This window comes from Polypterus senegalus, chromosome 6 (assembly GCF_016835505.1).
Source record: "Polypterus senegalus isolate Bchr_013 chromosome 6, ASM1683550v1, whole genome shotgun sequence".
Classification (NCBI taxonomy): domain Eukaryota; kingdom Metazoa; phylum Chordata; class Cladistia; order Polypteriformes; family Polypteridae; genus Polypterus; species Polypterus senegalus.
In genome coordinates this window covers 39,977,403-40,001,819 of record NC_053159.1, presented here as the reverse complement: position 1 = coordinate 40,001,819, position 24,417 = coordinate 39,977,403, and the positions used below count along the sequence as shown (strand labels likewise).

Below are 24,417 nucleotides of genomic sequence, written 5' to 3'. Positions count from 1 at the left end.
AGGTCAAGTTGTGTGTGGAAAATGCTGATGCAAAGTAAGAGCAAGTGAGTGACTGTGGTATGAAACATTAGATAGATAGATAGATAGATAGATAGATAGATAGATAGATAGATAGATAGATAGATAGATAGATAGATATGAAAGACACTATATAACAGATAGATAGATAGATAGATAGATAGATAGATAGATAGATAGATAGATAGATAGATAGATAGATAGATAGATAGATACTTTATTAATCCCAAGGGGATTACAATTTAATGGAGCAGCACTAACCTTAATCTTCGTCATTTAGGAAAACGACACAGTTTTTTAAAATCATGTAAATCTGTGAAAACAGAACTCTGTGGGATTTATTTGGTGGGCAGTTTAGTTTTGGCTTTTATGACACACAAGATTGCCACTTTAACCTCCGGCTGTTACTCTCTGTTTTAATTGAGCTTCTCTGTGCACATGAATATAAATACTTGTTCTATCAAGAAAGACATTGTGTAAAATAAAGTTAATTTGTTTCGTTTGATTTCAAAAAAGTGTCAGGTAAAATAGCGTAATTTTTTCTCTTTTAGACATTTAAGTTACGGACATACTGTAACCTAGACCTTACCTTTACTGTTTGCCTAAGTGCAGCATATTTAAGAGATCCATTTATATGGAGAAGATCATATCTGTGCATTTTATTTTTTATGGTTTTTTTGTCACATTCTTTTACATCCATGCATTCTTTAAATAACAATTAATCAGTGACTTCTGTTTAATGGAATTGAAACAAACCATCTAGGGCAACTATCAATTATTTTAATAATCAATTATTTGGTCAATTATCATTTTTATTTTCCAACATGAAAAATGCAACATTTGTGGAAAAGTGCAATCATATGGAAGAGTTATGGAAGAGTTTTATTCCTTGTCCTTCATAACAGTTGTGCAGGTTTGCTCTAAAATTACATATGCCAAAGTGTTGATACTAATTTTAAGGTCTAGTTAACACTTTCTAGGCTGTTATCAAGGCTGAAACTATTGATAAGCATCAACAAAAGTTTGCTGGAGTGTATTATATGATTTTGTCAGCTTGATGGCAGCAAAGACTGCAAGATGGACTGAGTGCCATGTATTTGAAGCCTTTTTCTTTATAGTTAAGTAAAGACCTATAAAAAGACGTTTTGCATATTGCTGCTAACTGAGATTCTGCTCTGCTAAAAGTAAGAGAATAATACACCGAGAGTGCTGCTGGATTATCCACTAGTGTGAGTGAATGAGAGGGATCGCCATTACACCAATGTGATTTTTTTTCAGGTGCTCCACATAACTGTTAATGTCCCATTATGAGTGAACCCATTTTTACAGGTCCTGCATTCTTACTAGATGATTGAAAGGGCCCCAGACTTTTGAGTTCTTTGCTTTATAACCTTTTCACTGCATTTACATCTTCAGGTTTCGCCAAATCACAAATGGTAATGTTATTCTTGGGCAATGAAGTGAAATACTTATTACATGACAAGAGAGCTACTTGATAACAAACTTCATTGACATCCATTTTCATTAGATATTATCAATGACATTTATTAGTTGTTGCAACCTTAAAACCAACTGCATGAACTGGGTTGCATTGTGCTGGTAGTTTGTCCAGATTTTGTTTCTGCACTGTTAATGTACAGGTTCGAATTAACAATGGCCCAGTGTAGGGAGAATAGATGCTGAAAATGTATTGATGTATGGGTGGATATATAAGAGAAAAATGAAGAATAAGCGTAGGGGATTTTACAGTGGAGCTGAAGATCAGAATAAAGGTATGTCTTCAGTTTAAGGCAAACAAAAAGCAGAGAGTCAAAATGTCACACTCTAATTTACTCCCAAAAAATTTGCTATATCCTTCACAGTCTTATCAGTCCCCATAAATAATATCCATTTATTATTAAATAAATTTATAAAACAAATTCTGGCCCAGTGGTAATAGGTTTGAGATAAGGTATCCCCAAGGAAATCTACTGTATAGCAGGGAACACTTTGTATGAGACAATTTGTCAAGAACTTCAAGCAGTTAAATATTTTGAGCAATAAGAAAAGGATAAATAGATGAAAAAATTATATGAATAGATTGCTAATGTCAAAGCATTATTGCTTCCTGCTATTGTAAATTTCAAATATCTTATGACCAAAAAATCTCAACAATTGACCTAATAACAAATGTTTTATACTAGTAAGTGTTTTTATCTGCTGGTGCTATTTGCTTTGAAAGAAATGAACATGATTGATGATATATTGCTAAAATAACCTCTGAGTTATTAAGAAAGTGTAAAATACTTACTTGATACTGTGAGCTGCAGGTGTGCTACAGGGTACATGTGGGCTATGTGACAACATGGAATTATTGGAGTTTTTAATTAGTAAAAGAATTTCCCTCTCTGGAAACAGTTCATAAATTATATATGACTATGATAAAGTAGATTGTGAAAAAAAGGTCTTTTTTCAGTAAACACATACCAATGGTATAACGCTAGAAGGTTTTTTTTTCTTTCTATTGAGGTCTTTAAAGTTGAACTTCTGTTAAACTACAGTTTTGGCCATTTAATAGTTACTCTGAGAATGTGAAGTATTTTAAAGACACAGAATGGCTGTGAAACTTCAAAGATCTTTTTGAAACTGAATCGTGTTATTGATTTTACAATATATTAAAATAAAGTATGGCCAAAAGAATAAAATTCACATCTAAAACTTTAATAGGAGAGCCTAAACCAGTAAATCAAATTCCTAGATCGCCTCTGTCACAGTGAACACCTGTACCGCTGCTACTATTGACCATCTCTTACCATCCTCTTCGAAGAAGTTCTCAAGGTACTTGAATTCAACAACTCCATCATCACCTGTACAAAACAAGCCTCCCTTTTCTGGGAGAGAACCGTGACCTCAGATATAGGCATTCTTATCGTCTGACTTGCACTTCGCTGTGATCCCTGACAAATTCCTTATGCTGAGAAGGATCAAATATGTTGAGAGTGGGGTTCAGTAATTACCAGAAATCACAAGCAGATATGGCAAAACGCAGAGCATCACCCACACACATTAGTATTATGTCACTCTGTTGCTCAAAAAGGATAATTTTCAGTCCTTGATTACACCATGGTATCTGTCCATGAAAATCATGGTACTGTATAGGATAAATAATGTACCTTTGGCAAAGGTCCATGTACACTTAAAACAAATTTCACTCTTAGTTATAGAAACTCTCTGTGCTGTACTTTAATTCTAGCTATTTAAAATTCTAAACAATAAATCATAGACTGTGCACTCTATCTAAAGCGTTGTTTAAATGCTTTAGCCGGATAGCACTTAAGAGTAATAATGTAATTTGCTCAATGATTCAATGGCAAACTCACTGACGTTTTATTTCCTGCAGTCACCAGTTGTTGCAACAATTCAGAATGCTTAAGTGGTCTAAAAAATTTAATTCAGTATTGATCTGAGTATGGATTTCCAGTTAAAACTCATCTCTTGTTCTGCCTCCAAGTGACATTTTCATTCCCTTTTAAGGTCTGAGTTAATTTAATATCTATTAAAATGTAGCTTTTTTTTCACTTGCACACATAAGGGCCCCAAAGCACATGTAAGCATACAGTATATGTGTTCAGTATATATCCACAGCTGATGACGTATAATTCACATAGGAAAACTATTGAGGCTTTCAACACTGTTACATTTATCTTATAATATTAATAGCTATTTTAAGAGACTGAAATTGCTAGTTATACCCTTGATCCTTAAACGATTCGAATTTTATTATCTTTATGTGCTCATCTGTGAATATTCCTACAGGATTCTCCCTAATGCTGAAGTTAGATATTGTGGTAAAGTCGCTAAGGATCTGGGGTCTAACCCACTTGGTTGTTAATTTTATTATATCATCTCGTTGATAGGTGAAGCACAACTGTTTTTTTTTAACGATTCAAATATAGTCTGTGGGATAATAGTCCTCTGCATGTAAGTATTTTAGAGTAATGGAACAGTGAATATGGCCAAATGTTTAGTCTTGGATTTAGGAAACGTGTTACAGAATGAGTCATGGCATTGTACAGAGAACTTTACCAGTCCAATCTACATGTTATGGATAATGAAAAAAGACACCCCATAGCATCTTAAGGTATTGGGATCCGGGCCAGAGTTTCATGTCTTTGAGAGAGTAGAGTTCACATGGTGTTCACTCCATTCAGTGTGTCATGAGTCCCCACCAGGACTGCATTTTGTCTCCTCTCCTATTCCGAATTGTCATCAACATGCTATCAAGTAATGTCTGAGGCTTGGATAGTAACCAGTTGGGGAGAATAAGGGTTGCTTCTCAAACTATGGGCAGATGCTATTGCCATCTTGGCAACAAAAGATTATGATCCACAGTTTGCAGTTGAGTGTTATATGGCTGGATAAGTATTAACAGTTTCCAAGTCTTGGTATTTTTCTGAAAAAGCATGGTTTACTCCCAGCAAACACAGAGTTGACAACCATCCAAAGCAGAAAGGTTCAGGTTTGTGAGTAGTGATGAGCAAGTGATGTTTGCAAAATTGACTTTGTATTAAAAAGTAGAGTTTTGCTTTGTAAAAAACTCAAAAAGGCTGTGGTATTTACTGACCAGTGAAATTCATATCATTGACACTGGAATAATGCTGTTAAGTTTTTGTCTAGGAGCATTTTCATGCACTAGTTCCAAATGAATCTCCTTGTTATTTAGTGTTTAAATAAAAAAACTAATCTGAGAAACTTGTGTAGACATTTTCGTGTGACATAAGATGTTTATTGTGGTTGTCCTGGTAGTACAATACCCACATTGCCAATTATGATGATAATTTTAGCGATCACAATCCTAAACAAGTGGTAGAAACAGAAATGATGCTTGGTACTTTCCTGTACTGCCCTTGGAGGGATCAAGAAACAGAAAAGGATGGGATACCCATGTAGTACATTTTCTTTGTAGAAAACATATTAAATTACACAATGTTACACTTTAGTGTATTTTTTTGCAAAAATGTGCATTGTGCCACTGTTTAAAAAATGTGATGTGCTTCTCCACAGCATTGTGATTGAGAGCTATAGAATATACAATAACAGATATTACTGGTTTGCTTTGCAACCAAGGCCTTAAAGAGCTTTCTTCCTAAAAAATTCTTTTTGCGAGTTTTGCAATTGTGAAATTGCTTGTGAAATAAATTTTAGCATCACTTTTGCAAAACTGTATGCAAAACAGTACTCACAGTTTTGGTAATCATTATTCATGAGTAAGGCTAAAGCTGATGAACAAATTAACCAATGAATTGATGCAGCAGGGACAAGTTTGTGGATGTTACATAGGACTGCATTGGAGAAGCAGAAGAAAGGTGTTTAAAAAAAGCTTTGATTTACTGCTCATATTAGTCTGCAATCTCATCCACACCAATGATCACAAGCTCCAGGCAGTGCCCAAAAGAATAACACAATGAATAACACAATGAAGTGGCAGAAATTACTTTCCTGTGCGGAGTTGATGGGCTCAGTCACCTTCATAATGTTTGACAATACCTGGGGACTTTGGAATAGAACCACTACTTCCATAGACTGAGAGCACCCGACTGATGTAGTCTGGACATGCAGTTTGGATACCATCTGGATGTCTCATGCAGGATGTATACCAGCAATGGTTTTTGAGAGAAGACCCAGCCAGCATACCTAGGATACATTAGAGGGATTTTAGCTTTTGGGTGGCTTTGGAGTATCTGGAATGAGGAGCTATGGATGGTTGTTGGTGGCCTGGCCTGGATTCTATGACAACTCTCACCATGGAAGTATAATCAAATATGAAGTATGAAGCTACAGGACTTTTCCTTTGGACTGTATGGTTTTGGAAATATGCATATTATAATGTTTACCTGCTGTATGTATATAGACACTGTATCATAGTGTATTTGATTGTTTGAAAGTTTGGTAATTAAGTTCCATAAACATAATATTACCGTATTAGCTTTTTTATGGTATTGGTAGCAGCATGGGTACCATACTCATACATGACTGCAAGGAGATGAATCAGTTCAGAAGACATGACTTCTGTGAGAAAATCGTGAGTAAAACTTCATATGGAAATGGCTCACAGTGGTGATGATACAGAACAGCATGTAACTGTCTTTCGGCATGTGATTGCAGAAATTGTAGTTGTTATTTAAAAAAAAGGCAACACACACACACACACACACACAGGCTCTCATTAATGCCATTTTTATCCCATTACGGAGTTAGTTCAGAAACAGATTCATGCATGCTTTGAAAGAGACATATCATTACTGATCAGATGAGGTGAAATCATTTAACTTGTTTTGTCATACATTTATAAGACTAGATGTAAAGATAATGATAAAATGCATCCGGAAAATATTCACAGCGCATCACTTTTTCCACATTTTGTTATGTTACAGCCTTATTCCAAAATGGATTAAATTCATTTTTTCCTCAGACTTCTACACACAACACCCCATAATGACAATGTGAAAAAAAGTATGCTTGAAGTTTTTGCAAATTTATTAAAAATAAAAAAACTGAGAAAGCACATGTACATAAGTATTCACAACCTTTGCTCAGTACTTTGTCGATGCACCTTTGGCAGCAATTACAGCCGCAAGTCTTTTTGAATATGATGCCACAAGCTTGTCACACCTATCCTTGGCCAGTTTTGCCCATTCCTCTTTGCAGCACCTCTCAAACTCCATCAGGTTGGATGGGAAGCGTTGGTGCACAGCCATTTTAAGATCTCTTTATGTTTAATCGGATTCAAGTCTGGGCTCTGGCTGGGCCAGTCAAGGACATTCACAGAGTTGTCCTGAAGCCACTCCTTTGATATCTTGGCTGTGTGCTTAGGGTTGTTGTTCTGCTGAAAGATGAACCGTCAGCCCAGTCTGAGGTCAAGAGCGCTCTGGAGCAGGTTTTCATCCAGGATGTCTCTGTACATTGCTGCAGTCATCTTTCCCTTTATCCTAACTAGTCTCCCAGTTCCTGCCGCTGAAAAACATCCCCACAGCATGATACTGCCACCACCATGCTTCACTGTAGGGATGGTATTGGCCTGGTGATGAGCAGTGCCTGGTTTCCTCCAAACGTGACGCCTGCCATTCACACCAAAGAGTTCAATCTTTGTCTCATCAGGCCAGAGAATTTTGTTTCTCATGGTCTGAGAGTCCTTCAGGTGCCTTTTGGCAAACTCCAGGAGGGCTGCCATGTGCCTTTTACTAAGGAGTGGCTTCCGTCTGGCCACTCTACCATACAGGCCTGATTGGTGGATTGCTGCAGAGATGGTTGTCCTTCTGGAAGGTTCTCCTCTCTCCATAGAGGACCTCTGGAGCTCTGACAGAGTGACCATCGGGTTCTTGGTCACCTCCCTGACTAAGGCCCTTTTCCCCGATTGCTCAGTTTAGATGGCCAGCCAGCTCTAGGAAGAGTCCTGGTGGTATTGAACTTCTACCACTTACGGATGATGGAGACCACTGTGCTCATTGGGACCTTCAATGCAGCAGAAATTTTTCTGCAACCTTCCCCAGATTTGTGCCTCGAGACAATCCTGTCTCGGAGGTCTACAGACAATTCCTTTGACTTCATGCTTGGTTTGTGCTCTGACATGATCTGTCAACTATGGGACCTTATATAGACCGTTGTGTGCCTTTCCAAATTATGTCCAATCAGCTGAATTTACCACAGGTGGACAATTAAGCTGCAGAAACATCTCAAGGATGATCAGGGGAAACAGGATGCACCTGAGCTCAATTTTGAGCTTCATGGCAAAGGCTGTGAATACTTATGTACATTTGATTTCTCAATTTTTTATTTTTAATAAAATAGCAAAAATCTCAAGTAAACTTTTTTACATTGTCATTATGGGGTGCTGCGTGTAGAATTCTGAGGAAAAAAATTAATTTAATCCATTTTGGAATAAGGCTGTAACATAACAAAATGTGGAAAAAGTGATGCACTGTGAATACCTTCCAGATGCACTATATATATATATATATATATATATAAGATTCTTGATGGGCAGTTATCTTGTACAAGTGGACATTTGCAGAACATGCAGCGAAGTGGAAAGGACAGGTTTGTAGTGAGCAGCAGCAGAAGCAGTATGACCTCTCATTGTTCTGCCATTCTGTGAAGCAGTTGCAGCTGACACATCCCCAGTTACTGGCCTTGGGTTGTATTTTGGGAATTTCTTGCTGATGAATTAAAAAAAATTCCTGAAATGTAAATATATTCAAAATTTAAACAAAAAAGCACTGAAAGTGTAAACCTATACACCAGGCATTTAAAAAAATGTTTAAATAATTTAGGGAATGTAAATACTTTCAGTATTTGTACTTTGTAAGCAGTATTTTTATTTGCTGATGATATGACTGTATTTTAACTCACCTGGCATTAAATACGATAAATAATGCAGCAAAGTGTAAAACTGAAATGCAGCTGTGTAAATGTATTAAGCAAACACAAAAAAAGACTTTAGGCAGTGTAACGTACTATAGTATCTTTATTACAGGCTCATAATGAACCTCATTAGCATGACAGACCTTTTTTTTCTTTTTCCTAAAGTAAGAAATCATAAACCTAAAGAAAAATCTGTATATTTTATTAAAACCTTCATGTTTTCCGAAATGCATTTATATGATTTATATAAGGTCTAATATCGTGAGTGCTCTCTTAAACATGGCACAAGGAAAAATTGAACATTCCAGTACAAAGTACAGGGAATGAGCCCATTGTCAGCCATTAACTTTGTTGGTAAAAGAGAGCAGATGAAAGGGGCACCAAACCAAAATATGCAAAAGTGACCAGAAATAGGATTTAAAATAGTGAAAAGACAAAAAGAAGACAAACTGAAGCAGGCTAATAAACACAGAAAAGGGCAGAGTAAATATTGTATCTGTGCCTATGGACCTGACAAAACAGTAAGTCCTTTTATCTCCCTAGTAGGGTGGCTGGCCCACTTTCCTACCTTTTATTGTTTTCATGCTCACTTCTTTCCCAAACACTCTTGGTCTTGGCCTCTCTTTCTCCCACCATGAGAGCTTTTGTCTCTACTGATTTGCTTAACTCCAAGCTGCCTTTGCTAGGGTCTGGAAGAGCCTTTTGATCCTTTCATGAAAGTCCTTATGGGAAAAAAGCTTCTGGAACTCTTCTGAGGTCAGAAGAGCCCCAAAGAATTCTTGAGTCAAACTGGCTAGAGCTCCACTTAACAGCTCCGAGCACTCCTACTTAAGTTATACACCACACCTGGAGTACTGTGACATACAGTAGCAGTGCTAGAGAAATACTAGAGAAGAGCTGAACCTTTGCAGTTTAAGCAATTAGCTGAGTAGAATCCAGTTATTACTTTAAAATGAATTCTGCAACAAGACCACAGGGACATGGTTAGAAATTTGTTAAGAGCAGATTTCACAAAAATGTTACAAAGTTTTGCTTTATGCAAAGAACCATAGACACATGGAATAAATTCCCAAATAATGTTTTGGAGAGTGACAGTCTAAGTACCTTCAAGTCTTCACATGATGTTATTTTGGACAATCTAGGTGAATAGAATGGACAAGCTTATTGGGCTAAATTACCTTTTCCCATTACAATTTTTCTAATGTTCTGATATTCTAATGTTCTTAAAGGCACTGGCCAGCCCCAGGTTGCCTGTCTACTATTTATATTTTTAAGTTAAATGATAACTTTACAGACCTTTTTTCGCTGCCTGCCTCCATGAGGATTTCTTGAAGTTTTCCAGTGTATTATTTTTCACTGACGAATGGACTAAACTCTGCACAATAACTATGCTGGAGCTCTAGTTGGTGGTCCTATTAGCCCACCAGGGCATCTTACTGCCTAACTCATGAAATGTATGACTTCATTTATGTTGAAGTTGAAGTGCCTACTTCAACTGGAAAGATATATTGTATTAGGGTAAATGTACTTTATGTTTTTTTTGGGAATTTTTTGCAGCTTATTTCCATTAAAACATATTCTGTGTCTATATTTTACTTTTGTTTTTGTATTCTTTTATGTTTCTCTGAACAATTTTCCATTGCAATGTGGTCACTATGCATGTATAATCTGTTAACATGTTAAATACTTAGTTACTTAAGAGCAAAGCATAGCAGAAACTAATATATATTAAATAATTAATAAAGGAAAGACTGACCAAAAAGATAATATTGCATTACCTAGGTTAGGCCTTCTTGTGTTAATGCTTGGTTTACTTGATTACAATTTCTGGTTTTACTCACTATAAGAAAGTTTGCCCAATCAATCAGTCTTTGTTCTTCTTAAAATTCTAATTTCAAAGTTTGCACTTTTACCTATGACCTCTGTCAAATAAAGTACATAAAACTAACAACAACATCGCATTTAGAAATAAAAGATATTTTAAAATAAATCTTTAATGTTGTTAGTCACAAGCCAATTGATCTAAATATCCTGTCTTCCTTGAAGAAGGGCAGACATTTTGCTTTAGTGATCCAGACGAACGCTAAACGAGCATGCAAACTAGAATAGGTGTTGGTGAGATAGCTAGAAATGTGCTGAACCTGGACTGCAACATTATGAGATGCACCACCTGCTATGCAGTCTTGCTAGACATGCAAATCGCATATAGGCAAAATGCAGCATGAGAGACGAGTCTGTGAACAGAACAGACCATACTTAGTTTTTAGAACAGATTTTGCATATTTGTCATCCAGCTGTAATTTTCCCCGTGATCTTCTTTGCTGCTCCACGAAACGGATGCCACTGATTTTTCTCATTTCCACTAGATGTTTGTTTCAAGCAGAAGAGAATTTGAAGGAAATCCCTTTAGTTGAAGATAAGGAATGGGTTCATTAAAGAGTGGAAACTATTATGCTGCTTCAGCTGCTGCATTAACCTACAGCACTGCTGAATGTTCGATTGTTTCAGACTGGGCGGCTCCCTGCTTTTGTTCTTGCTCAGGCAGCTTTGTCAAAAAAAATATCGGCTTGAGCAAACAAGGCATCTCACTTTTTCCAGTGGATCATTTAAAAAAGTCATTCTAGTTTATTTATACAACTGACCTTTGTTAACTCATCCTGAATAAAACATTCATTCATTCAGAATTTAAATATTGAGTAAAGATTATTATCTAGTAAACAAAATGTCCATTAATCATATGTTAAAATTCTTGAAACATATATCTGACAGCCAAAAATGACCCTGTTCAGGACATATTCTTTACCGCTGTTTTCTTCTTAGGGTTATTCACACATTTTAAATATTTCCTCCACATCAACAGTAAGGACTTGCAAGGGCAACCTTTGATAGAATGTATGATTGTAAAAGACAGATCACCTTCAGAATTCACCACATAGCTGTACTATCCAGGGCTGTTATCTGAGCAATGGGAGAGGCAACCCACCCTTGTTAGAAAGCTGCTAATCTTTATGACTACGCTTTTAATCCCGATGTGCATATTTCACATTCCAGGCTGAACTCTTTGCCCAGGCTGCAGAGCAGTTCCAAGCTGTTATTTCAACTCTGGAATGACTCCAACAACCACTGGAAAGTATGAGGCAAAATTTTTGGCTTCATCTCATATGGTCCGTATTTTCTTGTACACAATTTACCCAAAAAGTAAAAGACTCTGTAGAATGAATAAGGAAAGTTAAAGACATCCTAAAATATCCTCTTTTATTCACTTTAAATGTTTGGAACTCCAAACTTTATTTATTTATGAAGACCATTATCCTTGGTTCTGTTTGTTTTTGAAACTGGATAGTGTTTTCTTATGACTTAGTAGTAGTGGGAACTCAGCTTTTACAAACTGTATTGTGACACCCAACACTTACCAGAATGAGTAAATGTTATTGGATATCTAATGTGAGCACACCTGTGGATATTCAGACCCATCCAGAACAAACAGGCTTCCTTTGCATTTGCTATTTAGTCAAGTAATCATTTCAGTTCCTGGAGTTGCATCTTAGAATATTCCACGGGCGTGTCCATCAATCATATTTTTTGGTCTTTTTTTTCATTTCTTCGTCATCCATACCTTAGAGAAAAGCTCCTATGGATAGATGCAGTATAGATGAGCTCCACACAGTAAATGACCTGGTTCCTACCTCTATGCAATTACATTTTTTACTGTTTTCATTATTTGTTTCCCATTTCTTCAAGCACCTTCTTTTTACAAAATGTCTCTGTATATTACTTGGACATCATGTCAATGATAAATGTGTGCATCATGTTTGTTCTGACTGAAAACCAACTGATTTCTCTGTCTTTCTTTCCACCTTCTTGTGGGTAACTCTTTCAGAGAGATATATATGGCTGCTGGGCAGACTATTGCTTTAATGTTTAGGATTTCAACTAAATATTTCCTGATTTCTTTATGCTCTCCAAGCCCATCAGTCTTATCAAATCTGACATCTTTTTGTTTCATCTTCATAGACAGAAATATAAAAACTTTAACATCTCTAAATGTTCTACTTCTTATTTATCTTCACTTGGTGAGTGATGATTAATTTACATATACTGTACACGCTCTTTTTTATCATTATACTGCAACCAGTCATTTTTGTGAATGTATCCTTTTAGCTTTCATTAGCTGATTGGATTCCTTAACCTTCTTTATATTAAAGAATCTATTAATTACAAAACTCAAATGACCTTTTGGTGCTGCTTACTTCATATAAATCCCCCAAACAGGTGGGATCATCGAAAATATAAATTGTAATGCACTGCTCTTGCTAAACATGTTGTCCCTTTTTTCACACTGCCAGAAATTTCTAATGCAAATTCAAAAACATATTTATTGATATTACAGTAGGATTCATATTACAAAAAACATTTGCAATCTATTGTATCTCACATTTTCAAGTAAATCTGTCTGTGTGTCTCTTGCTGAGGTTTGTTCTGTCTAAGTCTTAAAGCTCACAACTTCTATAGTAAATTCACAAGAATGTCTTGGAGCTAGCTATCTTGCTCATGGGCGAGCTCTTCTGCAATCAAATAGCATCATTAGTGCAGAATTTCAACAACAGTCTTGCTCACAGTAGAACGGCAGTACTGTAGCTTATTGTGATGTGATCGGTTGTGGTCATTAGCACAAGCCTATCAGAGGGAGAGGCTGAACTGTCAGAAGAGGTTAAATACTCTTTGGAGCTTTCAGTGTAAGCCAGAATTTGTTTGACTGATCTTGTTCTTGGGAAGCCACCAAAATAGAAATTGATGAATAAGTTGAAAGAGCTAAGTTTTTGCTTTGCACCTAATTCTTCCAGGGCAGATTTTCATTGCAATGAATGCTAACAAGATGTTATGGGCACAGGTTTTGGCACTCTCAGAAGTCCTTGAAGACCTTTAAAGGGCTTAAGAACCAGATGGGAAAATAGAGAACTTTGAACTGAGTCCTCCATTGTATTGGGGCAACTAGAGATAGGATCACACACACCTGAAGTGATGTAAATTTCGTGCAGTTTTATTTGTCAGAAACAGTACCAATTTCACACTATCTACCTGCTTTCCTGACCCATTTTCCATTTTTCTGTAAACTTTAGTGAGAAGTCAAGCAAAATGACACTGTTTATTAGCTAACTAAAAAGATTACAATATGCACGCTTTCGAGGCAACTCAGGCCCTTTCTTCAGGCTAGATGTAATCAAATTCTGTAGAGTTGGACTGTCTTCTGAACATGTTTTAATTTGCTGTTTATTAATTAGATTTTAGTAAGGGATGGGAAGAGCTTGGGATAAAATAAATATTATTAATAAAGTTTCAGTTTAGTTTTAATCCAGCTATTCGCTATCAGTGCATTTAAACAGTCTGATCTTCTGGCGTAGAGGAAAGTATTCATACTGCAAATCTTCGGTAGCTAACTTTGGGGATGGATGTCCACAGCACTTGAAGGTTTGTTTATGGTTCCGGTCAGATTTGTGAAGGTTTATATATGGGCTTAGCGTTTAATAACAAATGCTGGCTAGTAAAATGTGTAGTTTTTCATACAAAAAAAGAACAAGTAGCGCAACAGTAATGCACTTTTTGTAATGCCTTATATGTTATAATAAATGAGAAAATAATATATGTAAATACTCTTTTTTATAAGTAGTAAACATTGTAACTAAGTTACTTTTAAAAGTAACATTCCCCAACACTGCAAGGCATGCCATCACGTTCACTATATGATGAGTGATTGCAATAAACCTTTAAACTTAAAGGTGGCCAGTTTAGTCTCTGCTTTTGATTCCTTGTGTTGAGCTCCTTTTGTTAAAAACACATGTAAGAAATTCATTTTGATGTCTCTAAAGTATCTTAAGTTAGTGGCACTAAAGGCACTGTATCAAATAAAAGTTGGTTTCTTTGTCAGCAGCTACATTAATTTATATAGCACATTTTCATACATGAAAGTAGCTCAAAATGCTGTGCAATATTAATGGCTAAACAGAGTTGCAAATGAAAGTAAAATATGATAGTAAATATAAAATAATGTCCTGCTAATAGCAAAAGTTGTGGTCAGATGGCCAGTGAGTACAGAAAAATAAAAGGTCCATTTGGTGGGATGTTGAAGAAAATAGACCTTTGGGGTTCCAAGGCAAAAAGACTGCCCAACCACACCTAGGCGATCTACAGTCCATGAATGTGCCACTATTAACAGGATACTCTTGTCGAGCTCCCTTCATCTTCCCAGCATTGCAGGTAGCTGCAGCTTATTTAGCACAGGGGATAGTGGTGGATAGCAAACACCAGAAAAAGTGATTAGTGACCAGCTTGCAAAACAGCAAACAGAACTGTAGTTTATAGAAAAGATTCAGCTTCCTTCTACCCTCAGTATGACGAAATGCTGCTGAGGTAAGTAGTTTCTTAAGTGACTAAGCCAAAGCTGAGCTGGATCAGTGAAATGGCTTTTTAGTAGTTTTTTGAAGTGTTGAATTAGAATGTATGTGGTGTATCACTAACAGGTAAAGCATTTCATATTTTGGATTCAGAGGTACAGAGAACTGCCTCATCAGTTGTTTTATGTCTCGCTTTTGGAGTATTTTGATTTTTATGTGATATACTTTATTAATCCCCAACTGTGCAAGCCAGTGTTAGAAGATCTAAGATTATGATTAGGAATGTAGGAGGACAAGTACTCCAAAATATAGAAAGGTGCTAGATTGTTTAGAGCTTTGTATACAATTTAAAGGAGATTAATATCAATGTTAAATGACACAAGCAGCCAGTGTAGTGATGCTAGTGATGCAGGCCTGAAATGCAAAAATAGATGTATATTAACAAATAAAGCGAAGTTGACCAGACAAAACATGAAATATATTGGGTTCATTCCGTCTGCATTGAAATAAAAGTCAAAGTAAACTGTACTTTTTTTTTTTTTTTGCATTTTCCATACCATCCCAACTTTTTTCGGATTTGGGGTTGTTGTGATGAACTTGTTAGAAGTGCATTGTAATACTCTAAAGCCTTATTTGTAAAACCGGATGGCCAAGTTTATTTCAAAAGTCCTCAATTTTTTGTTAGCTGCCATTAATTAAAATTTCTGTTTTTTCTTTGTTAAGCTTAACAGTTTTATTATCCATCCATTCAATGATACTGATAAAACACTGAGTCAGAGGATTTCAGTGTAAGAATCAATCTTGTTTATTTTTCTTACTGAGTACTTACTGACACTCAATGTCAAAGAATAAATCAGAGTTTTCAATCTCACTCTGGACTAAGTCCATTATGATTGTTGGTTTTTATTTCCACCAGACACCCAGCAAAAATAGACATGCTGTTACTTTCCAGTTCCTGTCTTGATGCCATTAACTTATGGTCTGCTCTCATTTTATTGGAATTTATTCAGTGTGTGTGTATGAGGTTGATACATTTTTCTTATCCTGTGTGTTAAGATTTTTCCCTTCATTTTGTTTGATTTGCTTTAGTGTTTCAAAATGTAGCCTGCTAATAAAACACACATTTGGGGAAGGCCGCTGAATGCTCTGCTCCTATTTAGCATGCAGGGGCATTTGCACCTTTGTCTTCTTGTCTATTCGGATATGCCACTATTTCAGTATAATCAAGAAAGGAAACACTGCACAAAAGAGTGTTTTCAGGATGCAATCAAAAATGCACTGTTTAGGAAACACATCCTTCAAATATTTTAATGACATTGAACCACATCATCTTTTTTGCTGTAGACTGAAAGAAGACAAAGAATCAGCTAATTAAGGTTTCTTTAAAATCTGCATCATCAGGGGCTTTAGGTTATAACACCCTCTGGTTGATGACCTAATACAATAAAGAGGCACAAGATTGCTCCTATGTGGAAAAGTCCTATAATGGGTACTAGTGCCAGCTCACAGCTTGGACCCTTGTTTGATTTTAAGCTGTGTGGGTTTTCATATTCTCCCAATGCTCACATGAGAATTCTCCAGAGATTGGTTTTAGGTTAGTCATTTTGCCTTGTGATGGAGTGACAGTTCCATCTTGTTCTGATTATGGCCATAATAGGTCCCAGCTTTATTTTACCATTAAGTTACCGTGACTGTAAAAATGGATAAATTGATTTTCATCTTATCACTCTTGTTCAAATGTTTTGTATGACTTCAGGCTGGTGAAAAGGAAGTAAAATCCATCCATTATCTGATGTCACTTTTTCGATCATGGAAATGCAAGTAGAAAAAGCGTATCATGACAACATTGGGCATAAGGGAGGAAGCCGCAGGACATCAGTCAATTTTAGGGTACAGTTAGTCACAGACACACTCATATAGTGCCAATTTAGATTTCATTCAAGCCAATTTAGAGTTGAATTTCTCATGTAACACACTTGCACTTGTCCAAACAGGGCCAATTTATAGTTATCATTTACACATAAAAAACTGGAATATCTGAAGAAGTTAGTGAGTCATGCTTCCATCATCTTCAACATTTAATTCCTACCTGTTATAAAGTTTCCAAGACTTATGTCTATCATGTGCCGCTTCTTCCAAGTTTCTTCCTCTTGTTCCTCTGTCTCTTGCTTCCTCTATCACTATATCTTTCACTCTCTTTCTTGGCCTTCCTGCTCTTCTCCTTCCTACTGGAAGCCATCTTTCCACTCTACTTGCTTTCGTTGAGTCGTCCTTGTGGAATACATGTTCTGCCCATCTTGTCATTCTTGATATGCCTATTTCACTCAGCTTCATTTGACCAGCCTTTTCTTTCAGATCCTTGTTACTGATTGTTCTTGGCCATCTTATTCCCATAATCAGGCTCAAGAATCTTTGGTCAAACACGGAGAAGGCACATGGATAGAAATGACATGTATACATTCCACAAATTGATTTGAACCCCGGTCTCAGGAGCTGTGAGAAAGTAAAGTATACCTGTTCTTCACAGATCAAGTAACAGTGAGAAACCAAATCAATCACAGAACTAGCTGAATTGAAATTGTCAAAGGTACCCACCCTGGAGAAACCTTCTGTTCGTTCCAAATACATTTTTTGGAAGAAAGTAATAATCTTTTCATTTTGTTATTAAATTCATATTTTTAATGTATTTGCCCAAATATTTTGAATTACATGCATATGCCTCATGTTTAATTAATGTTTTTCTTTATCCTTTTAGGATGAAAATGAAATCCCACCCAGTGCTTTCATTAAAGATCCAGTCCCATACCCTCGAGACGTAGAAGGAGAAGAGGAACAGCCTCTGGACCAGAATAAGTCTCAGGAGGAAACCATGCAGACCATTAATCTGTCTTCAGATGAAGAGATTGCTCCAGACGAGGATGATGAAGACATCCATGCTGAAAAGATTGAGAAATCTAGAGCAGAGAAAATCAAGAGATCTAGCCTGAAGAAAGTAGACAGCCTGAAGAAGGCGTTCTCACGGCAGAACATTGAGAAGAAGATGAACAAGATCAGCACCAAGATTGTGTCTCCTGAAAAGAGAGAAAAGATAAAGAAGAGTTTCACCCCAAATCACCAGAAGACCAGCAGTTCCAAGAGTTCCTCCTTTAAGGTGGCGCCTCTCACTTTCAATGTGAAGAAGGTCAGAGAAGGTGAGGCACCTGCAACTGGCAAGGAGTCTCCTACAGCTGTAGCCTCCATTGAGCTGGAGCCTATTAGGAGTCCTGGAGAGAATGCAAGCTTCACAGAAGTCCATGCCGAGCTCTCTGCTGCAATGCAAGAGGTAAAGGCAGAGAGTGATTCTCTTAAGAAGGAAATCCAGCCAGATGAAAATGGTGTGGAAGGTGCTGATCTGGAGACAGAGCTTGCCATTAGAGAGGATGATGATGAAGATGTGAAGTACTCCCTATCATCTACACTTAGAATTGGAGAGTTGGAGGCGGAAGAGTCCACTGAGCAAGCTCACTTAACTGAGCTTACTGTGCAGGATGATTCTTAAGGGCACACTGCATTGTAATCTTCACATGGACAATATTTGTTGTAGGGTTCATGACTTCCATGAGTATCATCAAGCCAATATTCCGTTTAATTATTACAAAACCCTGTTCTCTAATGAGCCACCTCATGTTTTTACCATTATAGCCTGTACTTATCAAATGTTCCAATAGTGTAAATTGTTCTTTTTACATTCCACCAATAGACAGCATGTATCTGGCTATTCACAAATTTAGGTGTCAACTTATTTTTACTGAAAAATATTATTAGAAACATTTCAGTTTTCTTCCTATTTAAATAATCTAGCCCTGGAGTGGGTCTCTGCTCTCCTGGGTGCGGTTTTCCTGCCTTTTGCCCAATGCTGCAGGTGCAGGCTATGGTTCCCCCAACCCTGTATTGGATTACACAGGTTTAGAATATTATTTTATGTTAAGTTCAGTCTAAAAATTGTGTCATACTAACTTTGTATTTGTACTCAGTTCCAGCTATTTTTTTCTCACATATGGTTTCTTCTGGTTTCTTCCCACATTCAAAGTTGTGTGTCTTAGTTTAATTGCTACATCTAAAACTGATCTCGTATGAGTGAGTGTAACTATATCTGTATGAATTTGGACTGTGGTGTACTGTTGCCCTGTCCAGGTGTTTGATTCTAGATGGTACATGCAAAAGCCTAAATTGAAGAAAGTGAGATGCACATTCAGAAAAGGAATGGATGGTTGCACAAAGTATTTGACCACGCACTAAGCAATCTCCAGAAGTTTACTGATCGAAAGTAGAATATTTACTGCTTTTTCATCCTATTCACTCCTTCATTGCCAATACTGAATTAAAACTAATAGATGGAGACTGGTACAAGTAAACATTTAATTTGTGCCATGAAGAAATCAGCCCTTTCTGTTGTATGCTTCAGATTACAGCCATGTATCATAATGTAATATTCCCAAAATCTCTTCAGGGTTCTGAGGGGTATCCTGGCAGTGCTGAACACAAGGCAAGAAACATCCATGGACAGCATGCCAGTCCAAAAGAGATCCACTTTCTCAAGATATCATCCCTTTTTGACTATACTAAAAAGGAAACATTTGGAGTTCCTGTCTTATCTTTCATTTCCTGGCTAAATTTTTGTTCAACAGTGTCCCAGAAGGTTTCCTTGATCAGCTATCTGTTGTTCAAATTCGGGAAACTCAATCATGTAAACATCCATTAACTTAATTAGTATTCTTCCTTTTTAAAATTCAGTAAAAAGTTGAACTGTCACCTCACACTAGCTGTGCTTCTAATATGCGGGTCATTTTGTCCATTTCACATGTAAATCTTTGAAGATATTGGCTTGAAATGACTGTTAACGTTTAGACCAAGAAGAAATAAGAAATTCAGTTAGTTATATGTTCTGCAGCTTCAAATCAAACAAAAGAAAGATAAATTAATCAGTAAGATAAAAAGAAAACCACTTATTTAATTTTATTTGCCAGAGATTGGATGCCCTGCTTCTGCTTTTGTAACACCCACTCTGCTGCAATGCTGAGATGCTGTGGTTTTGCTCACCTTGATTCAGGTGTTAAATTGGCTTAGTATGAGTTGGTATGTGCTGGATGGCCTTAATGGTGGAATGGCATATCATCCCTGATACTATAGTAAAAGGCTCAGGCATCTTGTGACCCCATAATGGAAATGCATGATAAGTGAGAAGATGGATAAATGATTCATGTGCTGTTCTATACATGATGTACATGAGTGTAGTGTCTGGCCAAAAAATGGAATTAACACAGTCATGGACATTTAGAGGCTTGTTTCCTCAGATAAATTGAAAAGATCACTTAAATATCGCTATATATATATATGGAAAACATCTGGTGTCCATCCGTGACTGGGCATAATGTCGCCCAGTGTCCACAAGAGGAATTTAATGTCCAATAAACAAAGACAAGAACCACTCCAAGAAAAACAGGTGTAAGGACTGGCATATCAGGTCAACAGAGGCTCCTAAATTCAAGACCTGATTGAAACAGAAAGACTTACCATTGCACCTTTGTGCCCATTTTACTAAACTGGCATTTCGCTGTGCTAGTAATATAATTAAAGCAAAAGTCCAAGTTGTAAAATGTGAAGTGGTTACAATGTTCACCACTCCTGTTATGAAAATAAGAACAGGATTGTATCACGTATGCACAACGCAGGCCATTAAATCACATTTTACATTAAAAAATCTGCTCTTTATTAGGTTATCAGCTACGCTAAAACAGGGAGCTAAAAGTGGAGATGCAGAACACTGCATAGAGCCACTGGTGCAAGGTAAACAGCATGTGGCTTACTTAGAATTGTGATGTGCATCTTTAAAGTGTTCAATTGTGTACAATGTTGTAGAATCCCGTGCACATAATGGTACCAACAAAAAGAACATAATGTAATTTAATTTAATTAATTTCATTCTTGAATTGTGGTTATTATCACAGGTTCAGAGGGACTATTCAAATCCACAAGTCCAAAATGCTATACCATACAACATTTCTGTACGTAATTAGACAAACTAATTTTCCTATGGTCTTAAAACAACATTCCCAAAACTACACAGTCCACTTTAGGGTCATAGTGAAATGGAGCATCACCCAGCCACAAGGGGCACAAGGCTAGGCCCAGACTCACACATGGTGCTAGTACATCTCAGGGCACACACATTCACGCTGCACCAGTTTGCAATCACAAGTTACCCTAATGCATGCCTCTGTGAGCAGAAAACAAAGGCACCCTGGAGAATCCCACAAAAACAGCAGGAGAATCAAAAAATTCCAGATACCCAGTAACCGGGCCCACGATTTGAAGCCAGGCAGCAGCAGCTAAACCCATTGTGCCACCTTAAGAGAGGTAGCTGTGAGAAAATGTTCTTCTAGGAAGCACACTGTCTGCTTTAGCTTTAATATCTGAGTAACATTCCTAAAAGTACACTTTGTGTATCCGTCAAATTCTAATAATGTGAAAATCAACAGGTTTGTGGCTGCTGTCTCTCCGCTCACAGGCCCAGATTTGGCTCCTGGTCATCTGTCTGCTTGAAGTTCCAATGAGCTTTCCTCTGCTTCTCTAACTTCCTCACCTTGAAGTGTATGTTAGTGTAGCTGGCGACTCAGAATTGAACATTGTGAATGTAAGAGTGTGCCCCAACATTGATCCTACCCAGTCTGGGATGCATTATTCCCTTTCACCCAGTGCTGCCAAGACAGGCTATGAATCTCCATGACACTGGAGAGCAATAAAATGAACAGTTCAATGTATAATTGTTATCATCCATTCTCAGCTTAACAGATTAATTGCGGCAGTAATTCCTATTGTTATGTCCATTATATGAATGAGTGGGTGTTTTAAATATTATTAAAAATATACATTTTCATGCCAGATGTTTAAGTAAACCACCATCATATTGTTTTAGCATGGATAAAAGTACCAAGGAGAGTTTTGAGTTAAACTAAACAGTTCCTTCTGCTCAGTACATACTACTCACATTTACCACCTTTGTTCTGTCACTCTAAATCTATCACTAGCAAATTTTGTAGGCATTGGACTTACATTCCATTCTACAACAGATATTATCCAAAACATCAAGAAAGAAATGAGCCAAAATAAAAATCCTTCACCTTTGAAATAGAAAAAAAAAAGATTTGAGAGCCTCTGCACTGCCTGTGCTGGGTATGTTTTTACAAATCGCTTGTCATTGACTTGCATGACTAACACAATTGAGTGAGCTGTCAAACTGAGAACACGAGAGGAGCTTCACTCCTCAGATGGCCAGCCTGCTGTTGCCCGATAGCTGCCCAGACACCTGGATGGGCACAAAGTAGGTCTGGGTTAGGCAGCAGATTCCTAAGTATGTGTGTGTTTTTAACTAACAAAAATTGTTATATGTTCCTATGTAGTAACACTGTGTAATGTTAATTCAAATACACTGTAAAAGTTCTGAAGGCATAAAAACATAAATATTGCTGTGGGCACCAAGAAAAATGAAGTTTATTCAAGTAATATACAGTACATTCTGTCTGTCCTTAATATAATTATTTTAGTAATACTGTTTTGATTATTATTATCTAATTATATTACTGTCACACTTTTGTTATTTTAATGTAACAACAAAGTTTTAACAAATAAATTTCACTTATGTAATGGAGTATAAAAGCTGAATTCAAGAAAAAAAGATATAATATTCACTTCATGTGTAATTTAAAGTTTACATATCCACCTGTCCATCTCTCTTATCTATCTGTACGTAAATGCTAGTATCTATATATTTATCTATGTTATAGTGCCTTTCTTTAGCTGTCTTTCTATCAATAATTCCTTCTTATATATTATATAGTGCCTGTGCCTATTATTATATAGTAGCTTTCTCTATCAATTAATTAGTAACTCCTTTATGCCTGTCTATATTATCCATTTAGTACATTGTTCCTTTCTTTGTCCATTTATCTTTCTGTCGAGGAGTGTCTACTTCATATGCGTAACCTTTCTCATCTATCTATCCATTATATAGTGCCTTTGTCTTGTTCTGTACTTGTGTTTTAGACGCTCATCCATAGCCATCTACAGTATCTTTCTGTTATATAGTGCCATTTGTCTGTCTGTCATTCAAATAGATAGCAATTTTATCATTATTGTCTGCCTATGTCTCTGTTTATTATGTAGTGCATTTCTTAAACTGTGAGATAGATAGATACTGTGTATAGATATTAACAAAGTTGAAATATCAACCTGCTGCCCCACCAATGACTAGTTTTCCTTTAGTTCAACAGGCAAAATTGTGTTTTTCCCAGTCAGAGCTGATCAGCAGTCCTGAAGATCTGACTTGAAGAAGAGAATGAAGACAGTATGAACTATTTAAAATGTGTGTTCCTGTCAGTTTAGGTACAGTACTAGCTGGGCTACCTGTCTAAGACAAGTTCAAATCGAAATAATCAATGTAGACTTCTGCAAATTCTGTGTCAATGCTTGCATTGCACCATCTGTTGGAATGTATTTTGTAGTGTGTGTAGTAATAACATGCATGCAATGCATTTTTTATTCAAACAGATGGCACATCACAAACATTAACACTGTTTTTACAAATCTCATAACAATTGGCATATAACCAAGACATAGCAACCTGATAGACATACAGATACAAAGACACTTGTCCTTTTATCAAGGTGGATAAAACTATGACGCAGTGTCATAGAGCCGAAAATGACCAGCATGCCTATTTGACCACTGTAGATAATATCATAAAGGTGGGGTGCTGTTTAAGGAGCTGTCCTTAGATCATTCTTTTGGCTGAATCTCTGCTGTGATGTGTTCTTTAATAAAAAAGATAATAATAATCATAGGTTTTGCTTATGTACACATTCCATTTACCATAAGTCCCAAATTGCCCCAGGAAAATAAACTCTGCAGATCTTGTAAGTTAAGACTCCACTGGAGACCCTTCTGGATTGCAGATGAGTCAGACATACTGTACACTGTAATTTGATATACTCAAATCAGTGTGCTTAATTTCTAAGAGAATATTCCAAGAAAATAGAATGGAATATTGACGTAAAAATGTATTTTTGAAGATTTGTTTTTCTTTGCTCTTTCTCGTTGTTTTATTTTACTGTGTTTGAAATGAATGTCTTTTGCTGTCTCCAAACAACTTGTCGCTCTTGTTTATAACACACATTTACTGTATAAGAGATGTATGAAAGTCTTCACCCTGCTTATTAAAATCCATATTTTAATGTTGAAACATTATAAATAAATAATTTCATGTAACACTGACCAATTCCCTTGTGGTGTCCTGTATTTTTCAAACTCTTCGGAAAAATTAAAGCGCAATACCCACATTCCCTACTGTCTCACTAATGGGCCACATATGAAACAAGAAAAAAATGAACTCAGCTTTGAACTTTTTTTTTCTCATATCTGAAAGAATGCAGAACATTTGAAGTATGTCATTTATAAATGGTATATAAAGGTCCTGTGAGCAACAGAGACATTCTCTTATTGATTTGTTCATTCTGGCACAGGAATGTAACTCAAACAAAGTAAATAGAATTGCACTTTAATGTAGGGAGTG

The 24,417-nt window shown here is 36.5% G+C and overlaps 1 protein-coding gene across 1 annotated transcript in view; it reads left to right on the top strand.

The window, feature by feature from the left end:
- Positions 1-24,123, top strand: part of cavin2a (caveolae associated protein 2a) — an 81,857-nt gene extending 57,734 nt beyond the window's left edge. Inside the window, exon 2 of the mRNA XM_039755898.1 lies at positions 17,566-24,123. Within this exon, the coding sequence (XP_039611832.1) occupies positions 17,566-18,348 (783 nt within the window). The 3' untranslated portion in view covers positions 18,349-24,123. The remainder of the gene's footprint in view (positions 1-17,565) is intronic.
- Positions 24,124-24,417: the final 294 nt, after the last annotated feature.